General features: G+C 46.6%; 1 protein-coding gene across 1 annotated transcript in view; it reads right to left on the bottom strand.

The window, feature by feature from the left end:
* Nucleotides 1-1342: 1342 nt before the first annotated feature.
* Nucleotides 1343-15477, bottom strand: part of TINCR (TINCR ubiquitin domain containing) — a 70987-nt gene continuing 56852 nt past the window's right edge. Inside the window, exon 2 of the mRNA XM_073551354.1 lies at nucleotides 1343-5465. Coding sequence (XP_073407455.1) covers nucleotides 5426-5465 — 40 coding nt within the window. The 3' untranslated portion in view covers nucleotides 1343-5425. The remainder of the gene's footprint in view (nucleotides 5466-15477) is intronic.

The following is a 15477-nucleotide window of genomic DNA, read 5'->3' as shown; positions in this document are numbered from 1 at the left end:
CTTAAATCACAGAGATAAAGCACACACAAAACTTAATAAATAACGTTTCCCATATGTTTACTTTACATCAGCACAATTTTGGGACCAAAATTTTTTTTTGTTAGGAAGTTATAAGGGTTAAAAATTGACCAGCGATTTCTCATTTTTGCAACGCCATTTTATTTTTACGGACCACATCACATTTGAAGCCACTTTGAGGGGTCTATATGATAGAAAATACCCAAAAGTGACACCATTCTAAAAACTGCACCCCTTAAGGTGCTCAAAACCACATTCAAGAAGTTGATTAACCCTTTAGGTGCATCACAGGAATTTTTTGAGTATTTAAAAAAAATGAACATTTAACTTTTTTTCACAAAAAAAATACTTCAGGTTCAAATTTTTTTTATTTTACCAAGGGTAACAGGAAAAATTGGACTGCAAAAGTTATTGTGCAATTTGTCCTGAGTACGCTGATACCTGATATGTGGGGGGGAACCACTGTTTCGGCGCATGGCAGACCTCAGAAGGGAAGGAGCGCCGTTTGACTTTTTCAATGCAAAATTGGCTGGAATTCAGTTCGGACGCCATGTCGTGTTTGGAGAGCCCCTGATGTACCTAAACAGTGGAAACCCCCCACAATTGACCCCATTTTGGAAACTAGACCCCCCAAGGAACTTATCTAGATATGTGGTCAGAACTTTGAACCCACAAGGGCTTCACAGAAGTTTATAACGTACAGCGGTACAATTAAAAAATCATATTTTTTCCACAAAAATGATCTTTTCACCCGCAATTTTTATTTTTCCAAGGGTAACAGGACCCTAAAAGTTATTGTGCAATTTGTCCTGAGTACGCTGATACCCCATATGTGGGTGTAAATGACTATTTGGGCGCATGGCAGAGCTTGGATGGGAAGCAGCGCCATTTGACGTTTTTGGCTGGAATTGAGATCGGACACCATGTCGCGTTTGGAAAGCCAAGATGTACCAAAACAGTAGAAGCCCCCCACAATTGGCACCATTTTGGAAACTAGACCCCCCAAGAAACTTATCTAGATGTGTGGTGAGCACTTTGAACCCCCCAGTGCTTCACAGAAGTTTATAACGCCCGGGCGTGAAAATAAAAATGTGACGGACTCAGCTCCTGCTGAGCCCATTTTTTGAGTGGACCCTCTGGGTCATGGCACCCACCCACCGAGGGCGAGCTTACCTTGTGAGAATCCACCCCCTATACAGGGAGTGTCAGGGGCAAGACCAAGGGGGTGAGCCACCACGACTGCTGGGACCAGACGGCCGGCTCAGGGGACACTAGACGAGTGTCTGATGACAAGGACGGGCAGGAAGCAAGACGAGACAAGACGTAGGTGCAAGGTAACTTCATTAAAATAACTCAGGATCACATACAGTGTAAACAAGCAAAACGTGCAAGGTGCGCGCGTGGGCACGCCAAGGTCCATAACATGGTACGTGCCAGGTGGCACGCCTAGGTACAGGTAAAGGCATGATGGCATCGGACTCCGGACTGCTGGCAACGATCGACATCATCAAGGCATCAGGCTGCGGACATCAGCTCCGGACGTCATGCCGCAGTCATCCAGCTCATGATCTCTGGCAGCGATCGTCAGGTTCCGGGCATCCGGCAGGCAAACCAGGTTCCAGGCAAGGAAGCACGACAGATGTCCAAGCAGGGTGCGTGTTAGGGAACACGCCAAGGTCCAAGGCTAGGTGCGTGGCAAGGTGCGTGTGTAGGGGACACGCCAGGGTTCAAGACTAGGTGCGTGTGTAGGGGACACGCCAGGGTTCAAGGTACGAGACAGAGTGCGTGTGTAGAGACACGCCAAGGCACAAGGTACGAGACAGAGTGCGTGTGTAGAGACACGCCAAGGCACAAGGTACGAGACAGAGTCCTGAGCGTGCAAAGGGCACGCCAGGGTCAGGCGAGGCAGAGTCCTGGGCGTGCAGAGAGGCACGCCAGGAACAGGGTTCAAGGACCAGGCAAGACAGGGATCAGAGCAGAGCAAAGTTAACAAAGAGTTGTGCAAGAGTAGCACGAAAAGGCACAGCGTGAGAACCAGCGTGAGTGCAAGGGAGCACGGAGACCATGGCTGGGAGCGCCGGCAGGTGGTACTGACGATGGCAGTTGCAGGCAGGCACGACTAGAGGCGGCACCGCCACGGGGCCACGCAGCCAGACCACTATAGCACTGGACGGGGCACGGCTGAGGCACACAGGCGAGCACGGCTAGAGGCGGCACGGCTGAGGCACACCAGGCAGGCACAGACGACCAGGCACGTGCATGGAGGCACGGAGCCACAAGGCAGGGCTAGGCAAAGACACAGGACAGAGACACGTACAGACAGTACGGCAAAGCCTAGTGCGAAAAGTGCAAGGGCGCACGAAACATCAGGGACAATACAAAGAACAAGGCAGAGACCTGCGCATGCAAAGAGCATGCCAGGGACAGGGACAGTCTAGCAGCGGAGCGTAGGCCAAAGCCCAGAGCCGGGCCAAGGAAGGACCTTGGGACTAGACAGAGCAAGGCCTGCACGTGTAGAGACACGCCAGGGACAGAGTACACAGGCGAGGCAGAGTCCTGCGCGTGCAGAGAGGCACGCCAGGGTCAGGCGAGGCAGAGTCCTGGGCGTGCAGAGAGGCACGCCAGGAACAGGGTTCAAGGACCAGGCAAGACAGGGATCAGAGCAGAGCAAAGTTAACAAAGAGTTGTGCAAGAGTAGCACGAAAAGGCACAGCGTGAGAACCAGCGTGAGTGCAAGGGAGCACGGAGACCATGGCTGGGAGCGCCGGCAGGTGGTACTGACGATGGCAGTTGCAGGCAGGCACGACTAGAGGCGGCACCGCCACGGGGCCACGCAGCCAGACCACTATAGCACTGGACGGGGCACGGCTGAGGCACACAGGCGAGCACGGCTAGAGGCGGCACGGCTGAGGCACACCAGGCAGGCACAGACGACCAGGCACGTGCATGGAGGCACGGAGCCACAAGGCAGGGCTAGGCAAAGACACAGGACAGAGACACGTACAGACAGTACGGCAAAGCCTAGTGCGAAAAGTGCAAGGGCGCACGAAACATCAGGGACAATACAAAGAACAAGGCAGAGACCTGCGCATGCAAAGAGCATGCCAGGGACAGGGACAGTCTAGCAGCGGAGCGTAGGCCAAAGCCCAGAGCCGGGCCAAGGAAGGACCTTGGGACTAGACAGAGCAAGGCCTGCACGTGTAGAGACACGCCAGGGACAGAGTACACAGGCGAGGCAGAGTCCTGCGCGTGCAGAGAGGCACGCCAGGGACAGGCGAGGCAGAGTCCTGCGCGTGCAGAGAGGCACGCCAGAGACAGGCGAGGCAGAGTCCTGCGCGTGCAGAGAGGCACGCCAGGGACAGGGGAGGCAGAGTCCTGCGCATGCAGAGAGGCACGCCAGGGACAGAGACAGAGGCAGGGTACCTGAAGCCACAAAGCAGAGCAAGACATGACACGAGGACAGAAACAGAGCAAACAAGGACTACAAGGCAAAGCAGAGCAGGGACAGAACATGGCACGAAGGACAACACAAGACATGGCACAAGACAAGAGACGGAATACAAGCACGGAGCGTGTGCAGAGACGCACGACAGAGCAGAGTGCAAGGGCACAGAATAGAGGGAGCGCTCCACAGACCAAGCAGCCATGCAGAGACACAACACAATACTCAGGCCCTGAGCATAGGAAGGGGCGGCCTGATATAGGACATAGCACCTCCTCTTCCAGGTCAGGACCAGGGGAGCACTTCTGGGTTCAGATCCACAGGATAACAGAGCACAGTCACATGATCAGAGTTCCAGACATGACGAGACGACTGCAGATCCAGTGCTGAAACCTAGACAGGTCACATGATCAGAGTTCTAGACATGACGAGATGATTGCCGAACCAGACAGTGCAGGATCCTAGGAAAGGTCACATGATCAGCGTTTCAGACATGACGAGATGATTTTAACACCAAATTTCATACCTATAAATGATCATAACACTAAGTGCAAAAAGACATATGTGTAATCAGGCAACTCTATATTGCAATAACACCTACCAAAAACCTCCTGAGTTCAAAATGCCTGGAAAATGTAAACTCTAACGAGAAAACACACAAAGCAATTGTTTATGTGCAAAAATACAAACAATTTTATTAGATAAAATACATGTAATCACAAATCCAATGAGCATATATAAGGTGGAAACAACAAACCGCTCGACACAATGTGCACAGGGTGTAAACTGTTAAACAACATCTAGAGCTGGGTATAGCTTAGAGTAAATTATTGGTAATAATAAAGTGCTTGTGCATAGACTTGCTCATACCTCAAATAGAGATCAAATTAAGCATCCTTAAGTATGCGAGCAAACGGGATAATATTATAATATTCCCTTTACTATGCTACCAGCAACTCACAAGTAAAAAAACCTATAAAGCACCTCTATACCCCACAGTCTGCATCATACCCAAAGGAATGCACAGAAAAGGCTCTTGAGGATCAAATCTCTTACCCATGTGGACAGGTCGAGCGGTACTGGCAAACCCCGACGCGTTTTTCCCAGAGGCTTCCTCGGGGGGCTGTGTGGCCACTGTTGTTGGCCAAGGCCCTCTTATACTGGCAATCATTAACATAATCCATATCCGGTATATGCGGTCATTAGAATGCGACATGCGCGGTCAGTGCAGGACCGCCACGTCACTTCCGGTAATAGGCGCGCGTCATAGTGCCCGTGTTGCTATGGCCACATCGACGCGCGCGGCCATCATGACGACGCATGCGCGGGCAACGCAGAATCCCCGCCGCGTCACTTCCGGTCATCCCGGAACCCGGCATCCGTCACCGCGCCCATGTAACCATGGACGCACAGACGCACGCCGACCCCTTCAGGATACCTTCCACGGCGCGGCAGGTGCGTGCACAGCGCATGCCCCTCTCAAGACGACCTCACGTGAAGTTTGTTGCAAATGCGTCCATATGTACCACATATACCAGAGCCACCTCACTAAGGGGGATAGTGTAGACACAAGGGGAATTTTTTACGCAATATAATGCCAAAAAAACATCCTAAGCACAAATATAGGTCACAACAAATAATAATAGGTAATAATAATGATAATAATAAAACAAAAAAATATATAAAAAAATATATATACCAAAATTAATATGTTTAACCAGAAAAAGAAAAAAATAACAAAAAAGTAAGAAGAAAGAAAATAACAAAAAATAATTAAACAAAAAATATATATAAACATAAATAATAATAGAAATAATAAACACATATATAAATATGCTGTGACTCCATACACATGCATCTTGCATTGATTTGATCGTGGACGATGTATAGGTCCTTTCAATTCTAGGATGATTATTAAGGCAATTCCTCCTCCTCAAAATCCAGATAATGCCAAAAGAAGGGTCTTCAAAGAAACCAGAATGATGATATTACGAATATATACCAACTGTTGAAAATTTAAAAACAAAAATGATATTAAAACCCACAAAAATTGAAATTAAAATTAAAAGAAAACAAGAGAAAAGAGGAAAACACAAATAGTTAAAGAAATGGTGAGAATGACAGTTTCTCATTGAGACCTTTAGGAGTCATTGTGCCTAGGGTCACAATCCAACAGCACTCCAACTGTGCCAGGGTACGCTTAAGATTACCCCCTCTGATACCACAATGGACACGGTCAATCCCCCGAACACACAATCCGGATGGATCGGAGTTGTGGTACAACCGAAAATGTCTGGGGATTGTCTTCAAGCCAGGGACATCAGTAACCTCCCGTGCTGCCCGGATGTCCCTGACATGTTCACGAGTCCTTACCCGCAGCTCACGGGATGTCAAACCCACATAAATCAAATTGCAGGGGCAGGTTGCATAATACACGACATACCGTGAGCTGCAGGAAATATATGTAAGAATACGATATTCCCTGCCACCATCGGAAGCCATGAAAGAGGACGTCCTTATGATATTACTACAGGCCCGACACGAGCCACAAGGATAACATCCCCAACGCTGTTGTTGCACCCCAAATAAATTAGGGGTAGTCGCCACGTAGTGACTTTTAACTAGTAAATCTTTAAGGTTTTTCCCCCTTCTAGCAGTCATCAGGGGGTATTCAGGTAATATCTTACCTAAAACAGGGTCCGTTTTAAGGACTGACCAGTGTTTCTGAAGAATCTGGCGCATATTGGTCCACTGATTATTAAAAGTTGTAATAAATCTCAGTGGTTGATCTTTACCCATATTGCGCACAGAACCGCAAAGAAGTTCACTACGTGGAGTACCCCGGGCACGACACAAATCCCTCTTGATACACCTATTACTGTATCCACGCTCACTGAACCTGGAAGTTAGGTCACGAGACTGACCCTCAAAGGCTGCATCCGTCGAACACACACGTTTCATACGTAAAAACTGCCCAGTAGGTATTGCTCGTATGGTCGAGGGGGTATGGGCAGAAGTCGCATGCAGCAAAGCATTTACTGCAGTATCTTTGCGAAAAACATCAGATTGAATCCTGCCCACCCCATCGACCATAATCTTGATATCCAAGAAGTCTATCATTTTGGCATCAATCTTATACGTCAATTTGATATTAATTGTGTTCTGATTGAGTTCCCGGATGAAGTCCAGAAGGCCAGCCTCCGATCCCTGCCAAATCATAAAAACATCGTCAATGAACCGGTACCAGCACTGCGCATGGGAAGCGGCCCGAGCGCCGTCACCAAAAACCTCCCTTTCCCAAAACCCCAAAAAGAGGTTTGCGTATGACGGCGCACAGGCCGCACCCATCGCGGTGCCCCGTTGTTGCAAATAGTACCGGTCCTTGAAAGTAAAATAATTATGTGTTAAAACAAATTCCAATAATTCCAGGATCAGTGAGCGCAGAGCAGGTTCATAATTGCTCATGCCCAGAAAAAAACTCCACTGCCAACAGGCCGTCTGAGTGTCGAATGCTGGTATAAAGTGATTCGACATCAATAGTGGCTAAAAGCATGTCTGAGTCCATACATAGGCCATCAATCTTCCTCAGGACGTCCGTAGTGTCTCTGACATGGGAGGGCAGCGCCTCAACCAAGGATTGCAGATAGTAATCTATAAATTTACAGATTGAGTCGCATAACCCTCCGATGCCAGAGACAATCGGACGTCCCGGGGGTACCAAAGGATCTTTATGTATCTTTGGCAACAGGTAGAACGTAGGTATAGTCGGATTTTCAACCATCAGACCATTGAATATCTTTTTAGGGATTACCCCCTGTGTTAAGGCTTCATCCAAAATTCTAAATAATTCTCCTTGGAATCTCTCAGTTGGATTACCCGACAACAGGATATAGGCATCCCGGTCTCTCAATTGCCGGAATGCCTCTCTTTCATACATTCCTGATGGCCAAAGGACCACGTTCCCCCCCTTATCTGCTGGCTTAATGATGATATCTTTTAAACCACTAAGTTCCTTTACTGCTTGCCGTTGTGCATATGTAAGATTCTGTCCACCTCTCTTTCTAGGCAGGTTAGAAAAGGAGGGAAACGTGGTCGACTTAGGGAAAATGGATGTAGGAAAAGTACCTGTTTCATGAGGGGGGACACCTGTCTCCAATTCCTCCAAGATAGTTAGGGCCTCCTGTTCTTGAATAGTGGGTAAATCAGCACCAACCTCCACTTTAGTATATATTTTACGTAAAACCACCTTCCTTAAGAAGAGTTGTAAATCCTTTATTGCTGAGAAGAAATCAAAAGAATTAGTGGGAACAAATGATAAACCCTTATTCAGAACCTCTACTTGAGGCTGTGACAGGGTATAATTAGATAAATTAATTACCTCCAATCTATTCTTTGATTTCTTCTCTAGTGATTGTGGTGGAGTGAGTTTTCTTTTATTTGGTCCTTTCCCCTTTCTCACACCGGATTTAACATATCCCAACCTTTCATTAAGGAGGGAGGGAAGAGAGGGTCCAGCAGGTGCCTCTTCATCCATAGAGGATGCTGATGAAAATGAATTACGATGGCTTCTATGGGTCCCCCTTATTGATACTTGTTTCCTCCTCCACTTATACACCCGATCATTGGAGAAATCCGCTACATCTCTTTGATATTTTTTGGTTTTGGAGGTGACAATGTCCTTTTCCCATCTCATAAAATCAATTTCTAAGTCCTCATTTAATTTAGTGAGAGCTTCGGTCGTCAGACTATTTTTTAAAGACGTCTGAAGAGAATTAATTTCCATCTCCAATTCTTTAAGTGTTGCATCATTAGATTTAATTAAAAGCCCCATAAAGCCTTTTGAGCAGTTAGCGGACACTTCCTCCCATTGCCTCCTAAAAGGTTCATCCTCAGTGGAGAAAGAGGGGAAAACTTGTACCCGAAGTCCCCTAGGTATCAGGCCTCTATCAATGTATCGCTCCAGAAACGACTTATTCCACCATAACCTTGTCTTTTTATTTAAAAGCTGTTTTAATTTCAAAATAGAATCCTCTATTTCTCTTGAATTAGCAGCCACACTCTGGTCTCCACCAAATACCTCATTAAGCTTTGTAAGCCACGCTTTTTCGCGGGTTTTATGATCCATATGATCAGGTAGAAGAGCTGTGAATATACACAGAAAGGTAATAATTTTAACACCAAATTTCATACCTATAAATGATCATAACACTAAGTGCAAAAAGACACATGTGTAATCAGGCAACTCTATATTGCAATAACACCTACCAAAAACCTCCTGAGTTCAAAATGCCTGGAAAATGTAAACTCTAACGAGAAAACACACAAAGCAATTGTTTATGTGCAAAAATACAAACAATTTTATTAGATAAAATACATGTAATCACAAATCCAATGAGCATATATAAGGTGGAAACAACAAACCGCTCGACACAATGTGCACAGGGTGTAAACCGTTAAACAACATCTAGAGCTGGGTATAGCTTAGAGTAAATTATTGGTAATAATAAAGTGCTTGTGCATAGACTTGCTCATACCTCAAATAGAGATCAAATTAAGCATCCTTAAGTATGCGAGCAAACGGGATAATATTCCCTTTACTATGCTACCAGCAGCTCACAAGTTTTTGGCATTATATTGCGTAAAAAATTCCCCTTGTGTCTACACTATCCCCCTTAGTGAGGTGGCTCTGGTATATGTGGTACATATGGACGCATTTGCAACAAACTTCACGTGAGGTCGTCTTGAGAGGGGCATGCGCTGTGCACACACCTGCTGCGCCGTGGAAGGTATCCTGACGGGGTCGGCGTGCGTCTGTGCGTCCATGGTTACATGGGCGCGGTGACGGATGCCGGGTTCCGGGATGACCGGAAGTGACGCGGCGGGGATTCTGCGTTGCCCGCGCATGCGTCGTCATGATGGCCGCGCGCGTCGATGTGGCCATAGCAACACGGGCACTATGACGCGCGCTTATTACCGGAAGTGACGTGGCGGTCCTGCACTGACCGCGCATGTCGCATTCTAATGACCGCATATACCGGATATGGATTATGTTAATGATTGCCAGTATAAGAGGGCCTTGGCCCACAACAGTGGCCACACAGCCCCCCGAGGAAGCCTCTGGGCGAAACGCGTCGGGTTTGCCAGTACCGCTCGACCTGTCCACATGGGTAAGAGATTTGTTCCTCAAGAGCCTTTTCTGTGCATTCCTTTGGGTATGATGCAGACTGTGGGGTATAGAGGTGCTTTATAGGTTTTTTACTTGTGAGTTGCTGGTAGCATAGTAAAGGGAATATTATCCCGTTTGCTCGCATACTTAAGGATGCTTAATTTGATCTCTATTTGAGGTATGAGCAAGTCTATGCACAAGCACTTTATTATTACCAATAATTTACTCTAAGCTATACCCAGCTCTAGATTTTGTTTTACGGTTTACACCCTGTGCACATTGTGTCGAGCGGTTTGTTGTTTCCACCTTATATATGCTCATTGGATTTGTGATTACATGTATTTTATCTAATAAAATTGTTTGTATTTTTGCACATAAACAATTGCTTTGTGTGTTTTCTCGTTAGAGTTTACATTTTCCAGGCATTTTGAACTCAGGAGGTTTTTGGTAGGTGTTATGACAAGATGATTGCAGAACCAGACAGTGCAGGATCCAGGCAGGAACACATGATCAGGAATCCTAGACATGACGAGAAGATCACAGAAGGCAGAGCAGAAACGCAGGCATCCTGCAGCTCAGACATGAGGTGAGTGTGCACACTGCTCTAGTGAACATGCAGGACAGCAGACAAGATATGCACATCGCTCCAGGAGTTCTTGAGACAAAACAGACATGGCAGACATGACAAACATGGCGGACATGACAAAAAAAATTGTATTTTTTCCACAAACATGATCTTTTAGTCACCAATTTTTTTTATTTTTCCAAGGGTACAAGGAGAAATTGGACACCAAAAGTCGTTGTCCAATTTGTCCTAAGTATGCTGGTACCCGATATGTGGTAGAAAACTGCTGTATGGGGACACGTCGGGGCTCGGAAGGGAAGTAGTGACGTTTTGGAATGCAGACTTTGATGGAATGGTCTGCGGGTGTCATGTTGCTTTTGGAGAGCCCCTGATATACCTAAACAGTGGAAACCCCCCACAAGTGACCCCATTTTGGAAACTAGACCCCCTAAGAAACTTATCTAGATGTGTGGTGAGCACTTTGAACCCCCAAGGGCTTCACAGAAGTTTATAATGCCCAGGCATGAAAATAAAAAAATCATATTTTTTCTTCAAACATGATCAATTAGTCTCCAATTTTTTTTATTTTCCCAAGGGTAACAGGAGAAATTGGACCCCAAAAGTTGTTGTCCAATTTGTCCTGAGTACCCTGATATCTCATATGTGGGAGAAAACTACTGTATGGGGACATGTTGTGAGTTCATTTTCCCCTTCGTCACTGAGGTCTGGTGAACTCCCTATTCTGGTAAAGGAAGGTAATGAGCCTGATTATCAGCCACCTGAGCCTAATGAGGATGACTGGCTGAGTGGAGTCACTGACTGGATATAAGGCTGCCGACACCCTTCTGCCCTGCGGGTGATTTCTCTGTGGACTTCTAGGACATCAGTCTGATTCCTGCTCCTCTAAAGCTAAGTTTTCTGCTTTGCCTGTTAGCTTTTGTGTTTTGTTTTTGTTTTCCTTGCTTTTCTGGATTCTGCCATTCCCTGCTGGGATGAGCTGGATCTCCTTTTGCCGGTTGCTCTGTCTTCAGAATATTCCTGAGTACTGACATAGCTTTTTGAAGCCTAGCGTCTTCAGGGCCTTTTTCACTGTCAGCCTGTTGGCTCTTATTTTCATAGGGTTTTTCACGGATTGCAGACAGCAGCCTTCCTGTCCTTTCCTATCTAGTTAGCTTGGGCCCCGTCTTTGCTCAGTCTATCTTTCTGTCTGTGTTAGTGTTGTCATCTTGCTTCACCGTCATTATATGTTGGGGGCTGCCTATTGCTTTGGGGTCTGCTCTGGGGCAGTTTAGATTTCCCCTTTCTTTCTTTAGGCCTATTTAATTCTCCGGCTGTGATCGAGGGGTCTAGGGCATCGTAGGAACCCCCCACGGCTACTGTTAGTTGTTGTGATAGGATCAGGGGTCTGCAATCCGATAGCTGCCAACCTCTCTGGTTTTCTGGACTTAGCTAGCATTTCTTTTTTTGCCTCCTACGGTGACTCAATCATAACAGGGACACGTCGGGGCTCGGAAGGGAAGTAGTGATGATTTGGAATGCAGACTTTGATGGATTGGTCTGCGGGTGTCATGTGCGTTTGGAGAGCCCCTGATGTACCTAAACTATTGAAACTCCCCACAAGTGACCGCATTTTGGAAACTAGACCCCCCACGGAACTTATCTAGATGTGTGGTGAGCACTTTGAACCCTCAAGTGCTTCACAGAAATTTATAACGCCTGGGCGTGAAAATAAAAAAATCATTTTTTTTAAAAAATTTTTGCCCCCAATTTTTATTTTCCTAAGGGTAACAGGAGAAATTGGACACCAAAAGATGTTTTGAAATTTGTCCTGAGTATGCTGATACCCTATATGTGGGGGTAAAGCACTGTTTGGGCGCATGGCAGAGCTTGGAAGGGAAGGAGCACCATTTGACTTTTTCAACGCAGAATTGGCTGGAATTGAGATCAGACGCCATGTTGCATTTGGAGAGCCCCTGATGTGCCCAAACAGTGGAAACCGACCATTATAACTCCAACCCTAACCCCAACACATCCCTAACCCTAATCTCAGCCCTAACCCTAGCCCTAACCCTAGCCCTAACCCTAGCCCTAATGGGAAAATGGAAATAAATACATTTTTTTTATCATTTTTCCCTAACTAAGGGGGTGATAACGGGGGGTTTGATTTACTATTTATGGCAGTTTTTATGTTTGACAGCTGTCACACGCTAAAAGACGCTTTTTATTGTAAAAATAGTTTTTGCATCACCACATATTGAGAGCTATAATTTTTCCGTATTTTGACCCACCGAGTCATATGAGGTCTTATTCTTTGCGGGACGAGTTGATGTTTTTATTGGTACCATTTTTGGGCATGTGGCTTTTTTGATCACTTTTTATTCCGATTTTTGGGACGCAGAATGAACAAAAACCAGCATTTCATGAATTTCTTTTGGGGGGGTGCGTTTACACCATTCTGCGTGCGGTAAAATTGATAAAGCGGTTTTATTCTTCGTGTCAGTACGGTTACAGCGATACCTCATTTAGGTCTTTTTTGTATGTTTTGGCGGTTTTATGCGATGAAAACTATTTTATATAAAAAATAATTATTTTTGCATCGCTTTATTCTGCGACCTATAACTTTTTTATTTTTTTGCGGATGATGCTGTATGGTGGCTCTTTTTTTGCGGGACAAGCTTACGTTTTCAGCGGTACCATGGATATTTATATGCGTCTTTTTGATCGTGCGTTATTGCACTTTTTGTTCGATGGTATGATAATAAATCATTATTTTTTGCTTGTTTTTTTATTTTTATTTTTTAAGGGGTTTGCTAAAGGTGTTAACTAATGGGACAGTTTTATAGGGCGGGCCGTTACGGATGTGGCGATACCAAATATGTGAACTTTTATTGTTTTTTTTTATTTTCAAAAAATGAATTTATTGGGGAATATTTTTTTTTTTTAACTAATTTATTTAGCGATTTTTTTAAAATTATTTTTACACTTTTTTTTTTTTTTAACTTTATTACATTGTCCCAGGTGGTACATCACTGTCCTGTGACAGATCAGCGATCTGTCACATCACAGATCACTGTGACAGATCAGCGATCTGTCACAGGCACTGCTGCAGACTTCCTCATGTCTGTGCTTTGCAGGCAGTGAGGAAGTCAGCTCCCAACAGGCCCCCGAAGGTCCCCGTCGCCATCTTGGATCCGGGGGCTTGTAGGGAAAGTGCCCCCCGCAGCAGCACTGCACATTGCGCTGCCGTGTGGGGCTCAGGGAAGCACAGAGGGAGTCCCTCCCTGCCGATGCTTCCCTTTAACCCCCGGTTAACCCCCGGTTAACACGATCGCGGTGTGCAAGGGGTTAACGTGTCGGGGCGGTACGTGACCGCCCCTGACACATTGTGCCGGGTGTCAGCTGTGATAATCAGCTGACACCTGGCCGCGATCAGCGGCGCTCACCATGTGAGCGCCGCTGATCGCTATGACGTACTATCCCGTCCCTGGGAATTAAGTCACAGGGCACATGGACGGGATAGTACGTCTCATGGCAGAAAGGGGTTAAACATATTTTTATAAAGATAGTAGTTATTTGTAACATATAAGCATAAAGTGCCTCCCATAAAGGGAAGATGAGTAAGTTGTTTTATCTATTGCAATGCATTGCAGAAAATTTTGCATATTTCTCTGTAACACCTATTTTACTTTGTTCCAGCCCGTGGACGTGCTGTGTTTAACGGGGGCAATGTGGCATCCCTGAGGGTCCAGTCACCACAGAGGTACTGCACCTCATCCAGAGGTCTGGTATCCCACTCTCAGGTAAGGAGGGAGCACTACCCAGGACTCTAACACTCGCACCCATCACACACCAGTTCAGTCAGGGCATCTGGGTGTACCCTTAGGGAGTATGGCCTCATCCCAGGCTGGCTAGGAAAGGGTGTTGGGGAGTGAGTGGGGAAGGTAGAGAAGGGGCGGGGCTTAAGGGAGTGACAGTTGGTGGGAGGAGATAGTGCTGAGGTAAGAGGATTTTTCTGGAAAGAGTCAGTCAGTCAGAGAGGAGTGAGATAAGGAGTGAGGGCTGACAGAGTCTGAGGAGAATTAGAGAGAATGTGAGAAGACAGAGAAGAAGAAGGAGTGCAGTAGGAAGAGCTGGAGAGAGTTGTGAGAGGAGTCTGAAGGAAGCTCCCGGGAGGACAGAAGGGGCCCCTTGGGGCATGGGAATTGCGGAGGCCACCTGTGGAACCTGTATCCAGAACTGGAGGGAACAGGTTGCAGTGGGGGAGCCAGCCCCTAAGACTAGTGGAGGACTACAAGTCTCAGCTAGAAAGCAGGAGGCTAAGGTAGCTGTACGTACCTCAGCCACAACAGCATTCATTTACCAAAAAGGCAGCTATATAGGAGCAAGGGGACTCAGAGGACGCCGCCCGACAAGGTCCGCAGCTGCTGGCTTGGGGATGCTGTTTGTGAAGGTGCTGGGCAGGAGAGCAGAAACCAGCACAGTAAGAAGGACAGGAGGGAAAGCACACAGAAGGGAGTCCTGGAAAGGTGTATCCCAATCTATCTGGGAGTTTGCTGGACCTCTCACCTTGAGGACACTGCACTAAGGGGGCATCTGTGCACAAGTGAACTGTGAGTAAAGCATTGGAAACTGCACCCTGCTATGTCATCAGAGTCACGTGCGTCTCACCTGCCCTGCACCACACTCACCACAACAGCCACTATAATCGCTTTTAACATTCTAACTGCCCTGGGACACGTTATGAACGGGTCACCGAGGAGGATAGCCGAACAGGCTAAGCCACCAGGACACCAGAGAAGTTGGTAACTCAGTGAATTGCAGACCCCTGATGCTAACAACACAACTAGCAGTAGCCGTGGAGCGTTCCTACGATGACCTAGAGACCTCGGCATGGCCGGACAACTAACTAAGCCTAAAGCCAGAAAGGTGAAATCTAAACTGCCCCGGAGCAGATCCCCAAAAGAATAGACAGTCCCCAAACATATATTGTCAGTGAGACCAGATGAGACACAAACATAGACAGAAAATAGACTGAGCAAATGATGGGGCCCAAGCTGTCTAGATAGGACAGGACAGAAAAGATACTGTCTGCAATCACGCAAAAACCCTAAAAATCCAACACATCTGATATACAAAAACCTGAGGCCACATGACCTCACCCCCGCTAGATCAGCACTCTGGTGTAAACTGGAAGCAAAGCAAAAGATACTAATATAACACGGGATTGAACAAACTGACACAAACTGTAACATATGGAGTGGGGCCCAGCGCTGCCCCCAGTAGGGA

This window comes from Dendrobates tinctorius, unplaced genomic scaffold (assembly GCF_039654945.1).
Source record: "Dendrobates tinctorius isolate UK_male_01 unplaced genomic scaffold, ASM3965494v1 ptg000175l, whole genome shotgun sequence".
NCBI lineage: Eukaryota > Metazoa > Chordata > Amphibia > Anura > Dendrobatidae > Dendrobates > Dendrobates tinctorius.
Note: the sequence above shows the minus strand (reverse complement) of the source record. Positions and strands in the feature narration are given on the sequence as shown.